This window comes from Rhododendron vialii, chromosome 9a (assembly GCF_030253575.1).
Source record: "Rhododendron vialii isolate Sample 1 chromosome 9a, ASM3025357v1".
NCBI classification, from domain to species: domain Eukaryota; kingdom Viridiplantae; phylum Streptophyta; class Magnoliopsida; order Ericales; family Ericaceae; genus Rhododendron; species Rhododendron vialii.
The window spans coordinates 38,573,355-38,592,138 of NC_080565.1; the positions used below are offsets into that span (position 1 = coordinate 38,573,355).

Consider the following 18,784-nt stretch of genomic DNA (forward strand, 5'->3'; position numbering starts at 1 on the left):
TTTAATAGTCACAGAAAAACCAGAAGGTGCATCTAATATATACGTAATTAAAGTAAAATTCAGAATCTTTATGTTCCCGACAATTCATATTTGATAATCCCTTTATTTTGCCAAACATGAAAAGGAGAAAGGAAAAAAAAAAATATTGATTCTCTGAATTCGTAACCGCTGTGGAATGTTCGTGTTCGCTTAAAAGGTGCTCTTGCGGCGGGCAACTACTGCTATCTTAGAAGGAAACAATCCGTTACCACAATCTCTTAAGATACGAGTTGAACAAATTAAAGGGCCTACGTACACACACGACTATGTAATGATTACTACTTTTGCAAGCAAATTTAAACTTGAGACCACTTGACCAACTCAACTACCACTCCGCTTGCAACTGGTCCTTGGCATCAATAGCGACATTTCTCGTGTTTAAATTTCCACTCCATTGAATTGAACAAAGCATAGTTAGATAATTTCCCGGAAGCAAAACTAATGAACACTTGTTGACGTATATACGACTTCATCGTTCCTTCGGGGGACATCCTCTCGATAAAATTTGAACGATACAGAGAGTTATACAACCTGATCGTGTATGCTCCTTTTTACACACCAAGAATTCTGTATATTTACTCCCCAACAAGAAAACAGAACAAAAGAGAAAAATCTTTACGTATATATATATTGTATCGAGGAGACCCAATTCCCTGTATCTCTTAAACAAGAAAACGAAAGAAAACAAATGAAAAGAGAACATCCATAATTCCCCTGTACGCAGAATTAGAATTAGAATTATATATATATATATATATATATATGTATATGTATGTATCAAAGCAACTTTCTGGGCCTTAGAAAAGGAGTACTGATCTTGATAACGAGTCCGGGGTAAACATCATCCGGGTCTTGGATATGCGGGTTCTCCTCGACGATGAACGGGTCGCCGCACTTGTCGCTGATGGTGTGGAGAGTCTCCCCTTCTCCGACTACGTATATCTCATCACAACGCCGCTCCATGAAACGGTCCCCTCGTACCGCCGTTTCGTCGGTTGTTGAAGAACTGCTCTCTCTAACACAAGTTATTAGCAATATAAGAGCAACTAGTAGTGCTGTTGCGCGGTTCCTTGCGGCTGCATCAGCTATGGCCTTTGTGGCTGAGGAACTCATGTTTCTTTTTTTTGGAGAGAGAGAGAGAGATAGAGAGAGAGAGAGGTGGGTTTTGATTGTATTCGTGTGTGAGAGATTATATGTTGTGGGAGGGAGAGATATATTTGGGGAGGTGGGAGTCATGGTCTAGGTCACGAACGGTCACGGAAGGTGGCGCGTAGCAAATTAGTCCGCGAATTGACGGTTTCAATATTGCATACGGCTGCTATTTTTAAGAGAATCTACCCAAGTAATGGCGGACGGAGAATTTGTGTCCAATAAGAGCTGAGTCATGTGTATTTTTATTTTTATAAAGAAAAGATATAATTTATAAATATATATTGCTATTTGCGAGGACCGAAAAAGTAACGATATTTTATATATGTGCGTAGATCCCGTTTAATTTTATACATACAAACTAAAAAAGATTAATAACTTAAAAATTAAGGAATTTTTACCCAAGATATATAGATACTTAAAAAAAATTCTTCACTTAAAAGACTTGTAGGAGCCAATTTCATAGATTTTTTCTTATTTAACCTAAAAATTACTCGTGGGACCTCCACAGCCCACGAGTTATTTAAATTGCCAAAACTAAAATTCCACAAATAATATAAGGATTTGGTTCATCTTTGGTACTATAAATAGACTGGATGGTTTCATTTTGTCATGTTTTGGGCTATTTCAAGACCCACGTCAATGATCGAAACCATTCACCTCGTAAACGTGTCAAGAAAATAAAAGCACACAATTTGGATAATTAACGCGAGCCTGGATGGAGTCCAAAACGGGCTGAAGCTGGAAAGTCCAAGTCATTGTCGTAAAGTAGCTAGCAAAGCCAATTTCGATACCATATGTGACATAACCTTTAATTTTGTCAAATCCCTCACATCGTCCGAAGCTAATAGATCTCGATAGGCAAAAAAAATTAGAGTCTGTGGGCACGCGCCCCCGGGAATTTTATTCGTAAAATTGGGCGCGGCCCTTTTTGTTGGAAGAGCGCGGCGAAACGCCTCGATTCGGAGTCGCCACTCGGGTTTTAGCGGTAGGAGCACCCAAGGAACCGAACTCGAAAAACGTTTGCCACGTTTGTTTGATTTTGAAAAGGCGTAGACCGGTCCGTCGTCACCTTCGATATCTGAGGTTCGGGAGCCATGTTACGAGAGGGGAAGGGTTTTATGGCACCCCTCTCGCCCAATCCGGAGATCGGTCTCTACTCGGGCGTTTTATAAAACATTTGCATTTTTCTCTCATTTGATCATTTTTTAGCCAGTTAGGGCGGGGGAACAGTTAATGGGGGGGTTAAAACTTTAACAAGTTGCAATTAGGCGACAAAATGTTTATGGATGATTTTGATTGCAATGCTAAACATAGATTGAGAACAAGTACTGAGTAGCTTGAATAAACTGAAGTACGCTGCCCTGAAGGAACGTAAGCAGGTTCCGTCAGCATGCACTGGCCGAGCCACTGCATGCTGATTGTACATGCGCACGCCACCTCATAACTGGCGTACTCCACTTGTTAAGCTTCACAGTCCCTATTTGCAATCCTCTGGGCTCTGGAAAGGGACCAGCGCACACCCAGGACAAACCATGCAGTTAAATAAGCAGGATATATACATTTACAGACAGATGAGATGGCTTGAAGCCATGAAAATAGACAGGAAACCCCCTAAACAATGTGGGGACAGAAAGGAGGCCAGGATTGAACTAAGATGCAAAGGGCCAGCCACTGGATCCTAGCTTTAACTGCCGTACGCCAGTCATGGACTGTCGTACGCACGTTGGACCCTAATCCAGTGCTTGGCTTTTGCATCATCTGGGCTCTGGAGCATGACCAGAAGGATCCCAGGGGCCTTTTGAGCAGATAAGAAGCGAGTATTAACTACTACATCTAAACAGTTCTAAATATACAGAAAGCGGTAAACTGGTTATTTAGCATGCAAGGGTGACTGACAGAAAGATAAAATAAGAGGAATGACGATCCATGATCCCCACGCCAGTAGTGCTCGTTCTACCATGACTGGCGTACGGCATATGGTTACTGGCGTGCGCCATGTATCACCTCATACGTTTGTCGTATTTTGCCAGTTTGAGGCCAGGACTAGTATTACTTACTAGCCTGGGCCTCACTGGTTCCCCTCAGGGGCCAAAAACAGAAAGGGACACAAAGGTGGTATACCTTTTTGTTTGAGGATTGAAGGTGGTATTGAACTTTAAAGCTTGGAGATGGAAGCTTAGATGGTGGCTGGATGTCAGCAGGGTGTGTGGAAGTGGGCTGTTTTCTTTTCTCTTTCAATGGAAGAAAAAGGGATAGAGAGCAAGAAAGGAGGAAGGAGAGAGCTTCTACTTCTTAATGAGGCCAACCCCTTGCAAATGAATGCAAGGGGGGTATTTATAGGGGGGGAAGACTGAGATCAGTTAGGTGCTAAGGCCTGTTTGGCTGGCTAAGGCAAGGTTGGAGCCTCCCATGCATTAAATGCATGGGACTTGCCTTGATGGGGGGTGTAGGAGAGAGAGGGAACGTCTCTGCCGAAAGTAATCATCAGGGACGCTGTAGCCGACGTCAGGGTGGCACAAAAGTCCCGCCCAAGTTGCTGAATAAAGTTGATTTGACTGGGTTTGACTGGCGTGCGCCACTTGTAAATGGCGTGCGCCAGTAAAAGCTAAGCCACTGGTCGATGACTGACACGTGGCAGATAACTGGCGTACGCCTCCAGGACACTGGCGTATGCCAATTGGGTTTTGCTGGGGCTGTTTGGCTCTGGTTTGAAGGGTTTTGAAAGGTGTTTGAGAGAGGTTCGGGACGCTCAAAGCTCGACCACACCTTTGTCCTTAAACTGTTTTCGACTAAAATCATCATTGGGGAAATATAAGATCGACAAATTACGTTATCTGGACAGTCCAGAATGGGGTGTCTACAGAGTCCTGCTCTAGGGACCAACCGGTTTCCTATCGAAATTGTACCGACGGTCACGACGGGTCGTCTCCGGTCACCGGACAGCCAATTCGAGCCGTTCAAAAATTTTAGAAAAAAAAAACGAGGGGGTTTCGCGGGAATCAACGGTATCCAATATGTGTAGGGTGCTTAATCCAAAAACTCTATTTTTCGTGAATATATATATAGAATTTTTGAAAGGCTCGGATCGGCCGTCCGCTGGCTGGAGATAGCCCAGCGCGGCCATCGGTGCGATTTCGGTAGAGGATTGGTCAGTCCCTATTGCTTTATGGAAAAAAATAATAGGCTCTGATTTTGATAAACATAATACTTTAAGGCCCCGTTTCACCCAACAGAAAACACAAAAAATTTAACTCATTTTACTATCCCGTTTTCACTAACAAATTTTTTTTAGCATTTTGCTATCTCATTTTCACTAAAAAAAGTTATCAACAAAAACTATTTTTGCTATAATAACTTTACTCACAAACCCATCAACAACTTATTAACTATCGGAAATAACTTGATATTTCTCAACAACTTATTCATTACCGAAAACACCTCATAATTTTTCAACCACAAATAAAAATTTACAAAGTTTTCACTGCCAGAAACACCCTTAATGACGTTAAAGAGGGCATATTCCAATGTATAACACATCTATGTTATGCGTATATATGATCCGTGTATATTGTTCCCGTTTGTTGTTCTATGCACATGAGAGCATCCCCATTGGGGATGTATTTTGGAACAGGATGGATAGTTATTTTAGATGAAAAAAGTGGTTAAAAGTTAGTTGGATGTAAAATAGAACTCACCTCTCTCCAATGGTGAAATGTAAAAAAATGATGGATAATTAACAAAATTTTCCTCGTCCTTAATTTTCTCGGACTTTCTTAATCCTAATTTAAGTACTGTTGAAAAATAATTTTGGTATCTGATAATTGAGAAAAATTAATTCCGCAAAAAAAAAAATTTACTTCTGTTCCAATTTTTTTTACTTCTCATCCACTTCAATTAAGATTTAAAAAAAAAAAAAACTCCAACGGGCAGCCCGGCCCACCCCAATGCCTTTTCATCCCTATTCTCTCTCTCTCTCTCTCTCTCTCTCTCTCTCACTGTGTCTCTCACAGTCAGAGAAGAAACGTAGAAATAAGGGGTTTTGATCGGAAACCCAAATCACTCCAACGCCCCGCCCCCCCCCCCACCCACACACACACACACACACACACGATCTCTCTCTCTCTCGATCATCCATCCCTTGCCGATCCAAACCCTTGCATCCCGATTCACCTCCAGATTCGACCCCAACTCCCGCCAGCGTCATCCACCTCACGGACCCCCTCATCTCCTGCTTCCTCACCTCCAGATTCAAGATTTGCAGATTCCGGTGAAGTTCAAGTTTTTCCGGCGACTCAGGTATACTCCGGTCGTCCATTGTTCTGGTAAATTAGTTGATTTGCTGACCTGGAGGGGATGGAAAGATGCATCTAGGGATGGATATATCCATCCCCATATAACTCAAAGCTATTTTCCATCCCCGGATCCATCCCCATTGGAAAGCTGATTTTTTATTTAGGGCTGGATAATAACTATGACAACCCCTTTTCCATCCCCATTGGGGTTGCTCTGAGGATACTCAAATACAATGGTGCCAACCTAGTACGTATATATCTAAGGTCCCGTTCCAGAAGCCTTCAAAAATAAGCAGTTTATTTCACATTTTCAAACTCAAAAATAATGTAAATGAAAATTAATTTTTTAATTTTTTTTGCACCGTATTAAAGATCTTGATGAGATCTATTAAACAAGATCCATATTGGTAGGATAATTATTTGCGTAAACACATTATTTTTTAGCTTGAAATTGCCTTCTTAAAAAATAAGTACTTATTTTACGTTTCGAAACGGGGCCTAACTCTAGCAGTTGTGTTATCTAAGAGTGGAAATGCATTTGTGAGGTGTAGCTATTTGCATTAACACTCAGAGAAAGAGAGGTGGTGTGTTAATGATAACAAGATGTATATAGAGGCTTCCAATTTTGCTTTTTGGCAACGTCATGGTCAACTTGCACGTACTTAATTCGGCCTAATTGCTATAGATCCTTCCGCAACTGTTTCACATGTTTATGCGTGGGGTTGAGATGGCCCCGAGAGTCGCTGGTTAGGAGAATTGATCCTGAGACTTTAAAAGACAGCAAAACCCAAGTCCCATATTAGGCGTACGTATGAGATTTGATAAAATGTTCAATTCTCTTTATAGCAGATTCTTGTGGTTATTAGACAAGTAATTAATACAATTTCAAGTTTTTATTTAAACTGGTTGGTTATAACAGCAGAAACATCTAGCTACATTATTTAAAAATAATAATACTCCAATGATTCAGAAAGTAGTGATGACCATGGAATTGCCAATCACATAGTATTTGTCACCGTAACTTACAAGTAATTATAAGAGATGGAGATTATTATCCCTATGACATCTTGAGAGCTAAACTCGGAAAAGAATGTGATAATAGGATAATAATAACTACTGTATTTGACAAATCAACTATAATTAAAAATAAATACTCATGAAAATGACTCGATATCCAATATCCATCCACCATACCAAGAAGTTATCCCGTGAATACAGAACATGCACTTGGCAAATATGGATAATTATGTAGTAACAGATATAAACGGGCCAAACGAGAGAGTAGTAGACTTTTAAACTTAATTTGAAAACTCAACTAGTATAATTTTAACAAGGTGAAATTACACGAACACCCCCTCATCTATTCAGTTTAGACACGGACACCTCATAACCTTTAAAAACGCCCATACACACCCCCTCATCTTCTACCGTTACCCAAGGAGCACCCTTCCGTTTGAGTACTGTTTGTTGCAAGGCACATGTCAATACTTTTGCCAAATTTTAGACAAAAATGCCCTTTAACGGCAACATATAATCGGTTGCCTTTCATAACTCATTCCTCATTCTTACTTTATATAAGAGATTCTCTCTCTCTCTCTCTCTCTCTCTCTCTCTCTCTCTCTCTCTCTCTCTCTCTCTCTCTCTCTCTCTCTCTCTCTCTCCTACGGCAGCCATGGAAGGTGGCAAGTGGCAACAATAGCTATAGTAGCCACCATAGCCACACCAACAACAGATCTAATAGCTGCAGTTAGAGCTACAACTCCAACCAAAGTCAAAACTCGATTGATTCCTACTGCCGTTGTGGAGGAAAAGCCCCCTTGAGGACTTCAAATACAAAATGGATGACAAGCAAATGCAAAACAACAAAAGCCTCAATTTTTAAAGGTTATCGAAATCACCACTGTACAACACCTTTCAAAAAACCCTACTATTCCCAAACAAAAACCCTAATGTATTCATATATCATATAATATGAACATATACATCTACATTTGCGTCATTTAATAAGAAAATCTAGGATTTTTTTACATATAAAACATATCTTCCAAAGTAGGGTTTGCCACGATCTACAGCTTTTCTACAGTATACACGATCCGATGTTCTTTGAAACTTAGGTTTTCCTCACGATCTAGGGTTAGCCATGATCTAGAATGCAAGTTGAAGAGGGGGAGGAAGAGAGACAGAGGCGCCATGATCGAGTAGGGTGGAGAGAATTTTTTGATCGAATGAAGTGTGGCGTATGCTTGTTGCTTCATTTCATAACAAAGGGTATATTTGACATTTCGTTCATTCCGTTAACGGCGTTGAGGTTTTTTTTCCTTTTCAGTAGATGAGGGGGTGTGTATGGGCGTTTTAAAGGTTATAGGGTGTCCGTGTCCAAACAAGATAGATGAAGGGGTGTCCGTTTAATTTCACCAAGGGTATATTTGACATTTCATTCATTCCGTTAACGGCGTTGAGGTTTTTTTTCCTTTTCAGTAGATGAGGGGGTGTGTATCGGCGTTTTTAAAGATTAGAGGGTGTCCGTGTCCAAATCAGATAGATGAGGGGGTGTCCGTGTAATTTGACCTTTTAACAATCTATTGAAGCTTGGTTTATTAATTATTAGGTGAGCTGATTGCAAACGAGGGTAATTTGGGTTAGGGCTGTAAACGAGCTGAGACAAGCTTTGCTGAGTTCGAGCTCGGCTCGTTTACTGAACAAGCCAAAAATTTGAGTTCGAGTCGAACGATCAGTCAAGCCCTTATTGAGGTGAGCTAAGTCATTTATTAAACGAGCCTATTTAATCGAGCCGAACCACCCAAAGCCTGGCTCGAGCTCAAACGAGCCAAAAATTTGAGCTCAAGCCTTAACGAGCCAAGCCCTTGTTGAGCTGAGCTTAGTCATTTACTATGTTAGATTTCTTGGAGAGTTACAACCTAAAACCAATTGACTATAAGTGGAGTAGCTTCTAGAATATATTAACCAAGTTTCGGTAGTTTAGATGAGCGATGTGGGACAAGTTTTAACACTCTCCCTCACGTGCAGCCCAGATGCACGTGGAGGTGACAGACCAGGAGACCAGGAGCTGAGCGTTTTTTCTCGGGTGATGGAGATGACAGAGACTTTCCTACAAGAGGTGAGGCTACCTAAGACTTAACTCTGATACCATATCTCTTTAATCAAGCCGAGCCACCCTTAACGACCCGAGCCGATCACGGCTCATTTACTAAATGAGCCAAAAACTCGAACTCGAGCTCGGCTCATTTACTAAACGAGCCGAGCCGAGCCAAGCTCGCGAGTTACTCAGTTCATTTACAGCCCTAATCTAGGCTCTCTCATGTAACTCAAAGTTTGGTGAAATTATAAACTCAAGAAGTCGAGTTGCATAGCTTGTTCAATTTTGATCTGAAAACTCAATAATATTTTGTACTTTGTTGCCAACCAATCTCGAATAAGCTTTTAACGAGCCAAATTCAGTAGCTTGGTTTATTTATCAACTTGACATAGTTCGGGGGGGGGGGGGGGGGGGCGGGGGGGGGGTGGGGGGGGTGTGGATTGAAGCATCAACCAGTCAATTTTGTTACCATATCGCATTTAGGTCGATATCCACTTCTGTGATTCTAAGTCTTGATAATGCTCCTAGTCACAGACGGCCAGCCACTGTCTCGCCATAAAGTTGAAATTTGATGTCAATTTCCACATGTAAATTATGGCGTTTACTCCGAATTGCTATGCAAATTTAATGTCCTCTCATTGGTAGAGACCTAACAAGGCTTTATTAATGGAGTGGTTTTCAAAAGTGCCGTGTGAGGTTTGTTTCCGGTTGATCAGTTGCTTGTCTCAATGGAGTAGACTTTGAAGCACATCAAATATCAATGATGGTGAAAAAGCTACGTTTCCCATTTTGTTGTATGGCTCACAATTCACGTTCACGCGAGCCTGATAAACGAATCAAATTACTCGAATTCGACTCATGCTCGATCCATTAAAACTTAAAATGCGATTAACTTGTTCCATATATAAGAACTAGTGTTTACCCGTGCCTACGACACTACGCACTCACTCATGTAGTGCCATAGGTGCGGGCATTTTTGTCATATAAACAATAGATAAAAAGAACCGATGGCATTTTTGTAATATATTTGTAAAAGTGTGGGCGTTTTCTTAAGAGAATTGGAGAGCACACATTAACCCTTGGATCAAATCAATCTCAACTCTTGGATCAACTTGTCTTGTGTGGAGGCCCACACCTTTGTGTTTTGTTAGGTAGATTTCAAACTTAAAATTAATACTACATATATATTGTTAGAACTCGTCCTGTCTTCAAACAATGCTACAACACCTAATTACTACTAAGAGCTCTTTTCAAGTTACTTATTAAGAGTTCTTTTCATGATCATGAACTTGACAAAGATTCGTTTCGAACCAATACGACTATAAACAAATAGACAATGGATACTATTTAAAATTAGGCGAATTTTAACTCTCCGTATCACATTCAACTCGATTTGGCCACTAACCACTAAGGGTCATCATTTAGCCAGATGACCCGCGACCCGCCCAAAGCCCGCCCGGCTCGTAGTTTGTAATGGAACGGCTCGGGCCTATGAATTTTTACCCGGCCCAGCCCGTGAGTCCGCCCGGCAGCCCGCCCGTGGTACCAGCCCAAAAGCCCGCCAACGGACCCGCCTATTAGCCCAAAATCCCACAAAACCCTTTCTTTTTTCTCTTGGTTTAGTTTTGCCCAAGGAAATTTAAGCCCGCCCGGCTTTTGGCCTGTCGGCCCGCCAATTGGGCTAGCCTGTGGGCCAGGCTTGGGCTTCAATTTATGGTAGGTAGCCCGGCCCGCCAAAAAGAAAAAGCCCGGTCGGCCCGGCCCGTGGGCTGACTTGGCAGCGAATTGGCTGGCGGCCCGGCCCGGCCCGGCCCGTGGGCGGACTTGGCAGCGAATTGGCTGGCTGGCCCGGCCCGGCCCGGCCCGATGATGACCCTTACTGACCACAATGTAATGGCCCGCAAGAAGAACCCTTCTAATATAGATAATCAAATACTATAAAATGGTGAAGTTTTTGTACAAATTTTTTTTTTTTTTTTTGCTTCGTCCTATATTAGACCTTCAAAAAAATTTAATTACAATAAGGGAGTTTCTTGTAAATTGTAATGAAGTTCTTCATGCCATCCAAGGTTGGTGTTTTGGGTTCTTAATCTTCATTCAAAGTTTTTTCGCATTTGTTAGTTTTGCATTAATTTTTCTTGTAGATTATTAATTTTTCGCAATGAGGAAAATTTATATGTATATAATACTATAACAAAGGACTTCAAAACTTTGAATAAAAACAAAAATAATCCAAAAGTTTCTGTCTGGTTTGTATTTATTGTCTTTAGTAATTTTTTTTAAAAAGGTTTTGAAATCATAACTTTAATTTTTATATTTCAGATTCATTTTATCAAGACGAACTAATAATTCTAAAAAAAATTAACGCGAAACTAACAAAAGCGAAAACAATTTAAAGAAAGACAAAAAATATCATATCTATAACGGAGTTTCTTGTAATGAAGTTCATACTTCGCTCCTTAACTTCAATCATGGAATTTTTCCAATCATGTATTCAATTTCCTTCCCCCAAAACTTGCATTACATGGTACACAACTTGTATTTGTCTACAGAGAAAGGGTCCCAGTATTGCGCTAATACACTACGGGAGTGTCTTGCGTCTCGATATGCTTTGTCGAGATCCTATCATTATGATCCGAAACCATTGACGGCTCGTGATCGAACATGAGATTCCTTCTCCTACTTCCTCCCTTCTCCACTTAATAAAAGGGTCCTAAGTTTGTAATTTTTTTTGAGTAAATAATTCAGGAAAAAAATTAAATAGCGCGGATATCATTAGCTTCTTGATCAGTCAATATTCAGTATGCTATAATGGATGGTTAGTCAATTATAAAAACAAATTGCAAGGTAAATCTATTTTGATCATGTAGTTACCAATGCCCGATTAACTTGATTTTTGGTCAACATGCAATATAGAATTTAGCAAACTCTATAAATTGAACGATTTAGATCACAATTATATGAGCTCCGATCCATGAAGCGTACCAAGATGCACTACACCCTGTATGTATTAGCGAATGTATGTGCCAACCTAATTAAGATATGATTGTTTGACAATACTAATTTGCTTGTACCCTGATACTAATTTTTTTGTAATGACCTCATCCAAGATAATAGTATTATACTAACTCCTTTTTTCTGATTAAAAAAGAAGAAGATTAGAATCCGGTATTAATCTAATTAACATAGTTCCACGAGGGAACAAAAGAGTTCTGAACTTCTTTTGAAAATTAGCATCTTCATATGTTACAATGGAGCATTTAATAGTACAAAAGCCCTTTAGGACACTAATCCAAAGTATATAGCAACAAGATCCATTCAACATAAGTTCATGGCCTAATACAAATAGAAAGCCCTTTACTTGAAAAAATGACTTGAGTTCAAATGACACGCAAATGTAACTGAATATTCATTTTGAGCCAACTCGTATGATCAATTTGATGTGTAGAAATCCCTCAAATTAACTACCGAGACAATTTCCTGTGCTACGATTGAGTGATCTTGATGACAAGTCCGGGGAAAACATCATCCGGATCGTGGATATGCGGATTGTTTTCGACGATGAACGGGTCGCCGCACTTGTCGCTGATCGTTTGGACGGTTTCGCCTTCTCCTACAACATATATTTCATCACAGGGAGGTCGGTCCAAGAGCTGGTTTCCTGATCTAACAATTGGCGGACCAGCATCATGAGTGAGAGAATTTCCTTTAATCGTCCCCAACAAAATGAGGCCTACTAGAAAGATAACACAGTACCATGAGGCTGCATCCTCTAAAGACACTGGTTCACTGGTGGACTTGTGTCTGGGAGATCCAGCCATGAGAGAGAGAGAGAGAGAGAGAGAGAGAGAATGGTTTTTGTTTAGTTACAAAACAGAGGGATTGTGGAGTTTATATATGGAAATTGGGAGGAAGACTTTCTCCTTGGCATATTAATGTTACGGGGGAAAGTTGGTTCCACGGTTAGCCACTTTTAGCTTTTAATTACAGTAGCAGTCAGAGTTTAATAAGTCAACCCCTTTCTTTTCATGAGTCAACTTTCTTTTTCTAAAATTACATAAAAGGGCTTTTGTCGTTTGTTTAAAAAAAAAAAATTAATAGTTTTGACGCTCCGGATGAATGCACTCATCTTTTCATCTCTGCGTAGGTGAAGGCACGTAAAGACCCTCTTTAAATAGTTACAATATACATTCTAGAAAAGAGAACAAATAGTACAATTTTTATTTGAGGTTTTTTTTTTAAATTTTTTTATGTAACTTCATCTCATAATAGACTAAAAAAGTGTACAATCATCAAATTAGGGAATGTTCTGCTCTATTATAAATTCATTGATTTTGATATTTACACAAAACGATATCGTTTTGGAGCCCCTGTATCAATTTTGAAATGTTAAAATCAATTTCCTAATGTAAAAAGTATTTTTGCAATCACTGTGTGGTGATGTTATACTCCGCGTTCTGGGCCATTCATTATTGGGAGTAGTTTGTAACAGAAGGTTTTATTATTATTATTATTATTATTATTATTATTAATTCTAAGAAAGTCAACCGGCAATAAAGTATCTCTCTGCCGCTCTACCAATAAATAAATAATTGAGGAAAATTGGCAACCCATAAATGATCCTATATAGTATTTAGATACCATTTCTTATTAAAAACAAAAACAAAAAAAAAAAACTTTGGCATTATTTATTGTATTTACTATAATCTCAAATGCATGTATAGACGCCATGATTATGTCCTCCAACTTGCAACTTTTCCCTCGGTTTATACAGAGTATTTGTTTCGGCTTTAAATGATACCTCCATTATTGGATGGTTGGTTCATGATTTTTCAGAATTAGTCAAAATGCGTGTAAATTGGCCTGAATATCTAATTATTAAAAATAAAATAGAAAAACATTTCCATGGTAGTTGGAGGAAGGGTTGGGATGCAAGGAAAAGGGGAGGGAAGTGGGGTATCATTAAATGGGCAGCTTTTAAGTAGTAGTGGATGGGAGAGAGCTGCTGATGGAGGAATTTCGGAAGGGGATACCGAGTCAATATTATCTTAATTTTGGAATAGATTCTGACAACATCATTTTAAAAAACTGAAGATAAGTACACTACCTTTTTACACTACATAGTTATACTACATTTTATGTGGAACCTATTTTGAGTTCCAAAAAAATACCGATAAATTTTAAAATATTATTTTATGGGGTCCTATAAAAAATTAGTTCCAATGAATGTCGGTAAGGACTACTTTTGGATTCATAGGTGTGAAATTGCTTAATTGTGCAGTTTTGCCACTACAAATCTAGAAATAATACTTACCAATATCCGTTGAAGCTAATTTTTTATAAAGCTCCATAAAATAATATTTTAGAATTTATGAATATTTTTCTGGATTTTTTTGAAACCTGAAATAAGCTCCACATAAAATGTAGTGTAACGTGTAGTGTAACTATGTAGTGTAACCGACCTTTAAAAATCTCTGTAACCATCAAACAAACCCAAGTCCCTAAGAAAAACAATTAATAGAGCTGGATGAGGCCTGAACCCGGGGGGATTGCTATGTAGTTGTGCACAATATCGGTCATCGAATTGTGCATTCGACGGTTCAAATCTCATCTTAGTTATGAACGATTTTTGATCATTTATTACTGAGATGAAATCTGAACCATCGAATTCACAATCCGACGACTCGGACTGTGCACAACACGCATGCTATGCACTACCCACGCTTTCGTGAGACCTATGGGACCATAATGAAGGCCTTTGGGAGTCGGCCTCTTCGCGTGCTTAAAGGCCTGGGCCCAGCTGACCCAGTCCAATCCTAAATATTTTCTCCCCTCACATTTTGTGGGGTGAAGACTGCAATCTTTGTTGTCCAGCGGCTGAGAGAGATCTCCCCTCACATTTTGTGGGGTGAAGACTGCAATCTTTGTTGTCCAGCGGCTGAGAGAGATCTCCCCTCACATTTTGTGGGGTGAAGACTGCAATCTTTGTTGTCCAGCGGCTGAGAGAGAGAGAGAGAGAGAGAGAGAGAGAGAGAGTTAAACTTGCAAAACAAGTCAACGCTTGAAAAAATAAAAAATGAAATGAGGGGAACAAGTCTTTCTTTTGAGGAATCACATGGAATTAATCATTTTTCCATAAATTTTCAATTCTAGTCAAGCTTAAATTTTTTTATGTTGACCAAAAGCTTAAGACCATTTTCGGTTTGAATTTTGAAAAATATTTTTTTAGAGTAATGAATGGAAAGATAGACAAAAGTTATCTCTGAGCAGAAGACAAGTTGTTTGAGTTAAATTCATTAGCTTTATTGTGATCATGTTAAAACATGGCAGGTATGACATCCGGACAAGTAGTCTACACATTTGGTCTTTTGGTTTGCTAAAAAAAAAAGGAAAAAAAAAAGTTGGTGAACAAGTATGTCCAAAGTCAGCCTTGCCTTGAGTTTCGTGCCATTCCCGAAAACCTGATCCAACTATGATCGTATATTATAGCTAATAGCATTTCAGTAAAAGTCCCCCCGCTCCCAAGTTCATCTGGGCAACGCTTACAAACTGAACATGACCTTGATGGCATTGCCACCGCGAGCACTCGTTTCGAATGCTTCCTCAACCTGCTCTTGTCTAAACTCGAACCGGTGTGTTATTAGGGGCTTCACATCAATCTTCCCAGATTCCATAAACTCGATGCAGAGCGGCCACGTATTTGTATACCTGAATATGCCAACTATGTCGACCTCCCTGCAATCCGGCAAAACGAAAGACCACAAACGCATACAGTAGTAATTTTTTCAGGTACAGAATCGTAATCTCATTTTGAAGGTATGTGCAAAACTCTTGCGCAGAATGTGGTACCTTGCAGCAGCTGGTGTAAGAGGGATTGTCATCTCGCTCTGGCCCATTCCCACGAGGCAAAGTTTTCCTCCAGCTCGAGTGGCATTCAAAGCTACGGACATGGTTTTGCTAAAGCCAACACAATCGAAGCTCAGATCAACATTGGCCCCCATAGCATTCTGTATCTTTACCACCTCCTCACACACATCCTGTAGAACAAAACAAATTACATGATAGACTGAAACCCGATATATTTATGTCAGTTTGATCATGGCCTCAGAAGATTTTTTTTCCAGAGAAGTGCTGGTTGGAGATTACTCTTGGCCGCAAAGAATTACGTTTGGCCTCAAAAAATTACTCTTGGTGGCAAAGAATTACGTTTGGCCGCGAAGGATTACTCATGGCCTCAAAGAATTACTTTTGGCCGCAAAGAATTACTCCTCAAATGCAAAGAATTACTCCGGTTCGACCTACGAATTTTGAAAAAGCACTCACCAAGATTGGATTGACTTGATTTTTTATGGAGACCTTTGCAGAATCATTTTAAGAAAAATGAGCGGTTTTGTGGGACCCAAAATGGGCCCCACAAAAAAAAAAAACTGTGCAAGATATGTGTTGAAAGGTATGTACTGCAAACAGACTTTCTGAAAGTTTGGCACGGAGCTCATGGGATATTGTTCGCAACCGGCTCATTTTGTCAGGCAGTTAAAGAGGGAAATTAGTATAGAACTCGGTTTGAGTAATAATTGATGTGAGTGGATAAGAGTAGGTGGATGATGTACAAAATTACTCGGTTGCCTTCATTAAATTATAATGTTGAGAATACAAAAAAGGTTTGAGGAGCAATTTGGTCTTTCTCTCCACCCGGATTAGCTTATCTTAGGGTGGGGATGCGATTAGCTAAGCCCCTCCAAAGAGATAAGCTCCAAAGATTGAATATAAGAGATTTCCTTGGAATGAAATGGAGGAAAACTAGTATAACTGAATAGACAAGGACCTGAATATCTGCTGAAACTTGAATGGTCTCATCAGCACCAAGACCTTCGGCAAATGATAAACGGTGATCATCAATGTCGACGATGACAATCTTTGGAGCTCCAAAAGCTCGAGCTGCAAGCATTGTTACAAGGCCTATAGGCCCTGCTCCCACGATCAAAACTCTTGTCAGTGGGCTGACTTTAGCACGACGACAAGCATGCACTCCTACACTCAAGGGTTCACACATTGCCCCTTCTTCCAAACTCACATTGTCGGGGAGCTTAAAACATAGATTTTCAGGATGCACCACCTGGTTCAAGAAGAAATATCCCAGTTTCTTAGTCAGAACTTGTCATCATGTCTAACCAAGCTTCAATTATCAGGAGAAATGCTTGTACATACATTTTGCTCTTGGTTATGTTCCCTTAGCTTTTCTTTTTACTCTGTCTCTGTTGCAAAGAAGCTCACTTTGTAACCAAAACTTCGTTCTGTTCGATTCATGTTGTGCTCAATGTTTTCCAGAAATTTGATTGGTTGATGATTTTTTAAACTCGTTTTCTGTTTTCCGGAAATTTGATTCGTTTTGTTCGATTCATGTTCTTTCCTTTTCTTTGAAAAAAGGACATGTTTGCACTCAACAATGAAGAAGATGTAAGAATGATAAGTGTTTTAATTGTTGAAAATTATTACTGAAAAGAGTTTTCAGTTTTCTAAAACTGATTCGGAAAACAACCACCCAACAAAGTGCAATGCTTTTAATACCAGATTGGCTAGAGCACCATTATTGGGGGGAGAGCCGAAAAACTTCATTTGGCGGCACAAATTATAGCGACCATCCTTGCAAAGTTGACATTGTCTGCAACTAATACCGGGCTCCAACGCCACACGATCGCCTACTTGCAGAGATTTCACTTCACTCCCGATTTCCTCTACGATACCAGCACACTCGTGCCCGATTACCATAGGCTTCTTAACGATGAAATTTCCACATCTCATGTGCTGGAAATGTGCATGACAAAGCAAGAAATCAGATTGAGAAAATCAGAGGTTGAAGTATTAGAGAGTTAATGAGCATGTGTTTGTTATTACCTTGAAGTGATGAACATCACTTCCACATATGCCAACAGCTTTCATCCTCACTTTAACACCATGGGGACCTAAAATTACAAGAAGTTTCTCAGAGAAATCACGTAAAATTAGGTCTCACTGGTGCTAATAAGATCAGTTAACTGATATGATGACAGCCTAATTTGACAAAATTTCTTGAAAATTCCAGCGGGTGTAGACCTTTTTTGTCACTTTAAAGTTAAGGATCAAGCTTTGTTTTTCCTCCTCATCTGCAACAATCAATCGTTTTGTCTTGCGCATCAACTGTCTTGGTTTGCCACTTCATTGACTGTGTTTGGTTTTTCTTCTCATTTAAACACTAGGATATACTAATGCGCAATACGCAGTCGATTAACTGTATGTTCTCCTTCATCAGTATATACCAGAAATTGGCGTAAGCCGTTGATGTACCCAATTGTCCATTTGGAACAACGTAAGATCTATGTGCCAAACTGCCATGCTTTTCTGTTTGCGTTCTTTGCTTGATTTATTCTTCGTGCTATTGTGTATGTCTGTTGGTTTGGGCGATTCCACAACATATATTTGAAGTTCTTTTGGTAGATAATCTCTCTCTCTCTCTCTCTCTCTCTCTCTCTCTCTCTCTGGGAGAGATTAAGAAGAAATTTGCAGAAAAAATCTCCTGTCTCATTTTTTGATGGGATTTTCTCTCCAATCGTGTTCTTGATCGTTACAGAAACATCAATAACCTCACTGTTGGCAGATTTTGCTTCTAGAAATGTCTATTAATCAAACATTCAATTTTGTAAGATAGTAATGAACAATCATCCGCTAACGAAGGAAGTTTCTCTTGGCAAGTGCACAATTTTAGGAAGAAGCAACAAGAAAGAGTAAAAAGGGAAAGAATAATACCAAGAGGAGGGAGATTGTAAGGTTGAATTCTAAGGGTCTTGACACCAAGAAGCCAAGCTGCCTTGTTCTCTTCTTCTCCTCCATCCTTGCCTTCCTCACCAGCATGTGACATCTCTCTCTCTCTCTCTCTCTCTCTCTCTCTCTCTCTCTCTCTCTCTCTGTTGTGTGTGTGTGTGTGTGTGTGATTGGCTTGATCATCAATGGGTTTTCTTCAATAAAAGGTTGTCTTCAGCGTCTGTTGTTTACTGCAGTCTTCTACCCTTAAACCAACTCTTGTCCCTTCTCCAGTTCACCCACCAGATTTCGTTTGGCCCTTTTTACTCCGTCTAAAGCAATTAACAAAATACATGAATAAAAGTCCTATTTTATGTGGTTCATAGTTTTGCAATAATTGTTTTCAAAACTAACAATAAAACCTCTA

General features: G+C 39.7%; 3 protein-coding genes across 3 annotated transcripts; all 3 read right to left on the reverse strand.

Moving 5' to 3' along the window:
- Positions 1-816: 816 nt before the first annotated feature.
- LOC131299877 (uncharacterized) lies at positions 817-1,152 on the reverse strand. Its single transcript, XM_058325449.1, has one exon. It carries the CDS (start codon positions 1,150-1,152, stop codon positions 817-819), a length of 336 nt encoding a protein of 111 aa, XP_058181432.1.
- A 10,913-nt stretch (positions 1,153-12,065) lies between these two features.
- Positions 12,066-12,401, reverse strand: LOC131299878 (uncharacterized). Its single transcript, XM_058325450.1, has one exon. The coding sequence runs from the start codon at positions 12,399-12,401 to the stop codon at positions 12,066-12,068; it is 336 nt and encodes a 111-aa protein (XP_058181433.1).
- A 2,460-nt stretch (positions 12,402-14,861) lies between these two features.
- Positions 14,862-18,654, reverse strand: LOC131299411 (L-idonate 5-dehydrogenase-like). The gene is made up of 6 exons (XM_058324942.1): positions 18,364-18,654; positions 17,476-17,543; positions 17,149-17,385; positions 16,406-16,696; positions 15,430-15,617; positions 14,862-15,315 (listed from the first exon to the last, which is right to left on the reverse strand). The coding sequence occupies exons 1-6, from the start codon at positions 18,473-18,475 to the stop codon at positions 15,123-15,125; spliced, it is 1,089 nt and encodes a 362-aa protein (XP_058180925.1). The 5' UTR covers positions 18,476-18,654; the 3' UTR covers positions 14,862-15,122.
- Between the last annotated feature and the right edge of the window lie 130 nt (positions 18,655-18,784).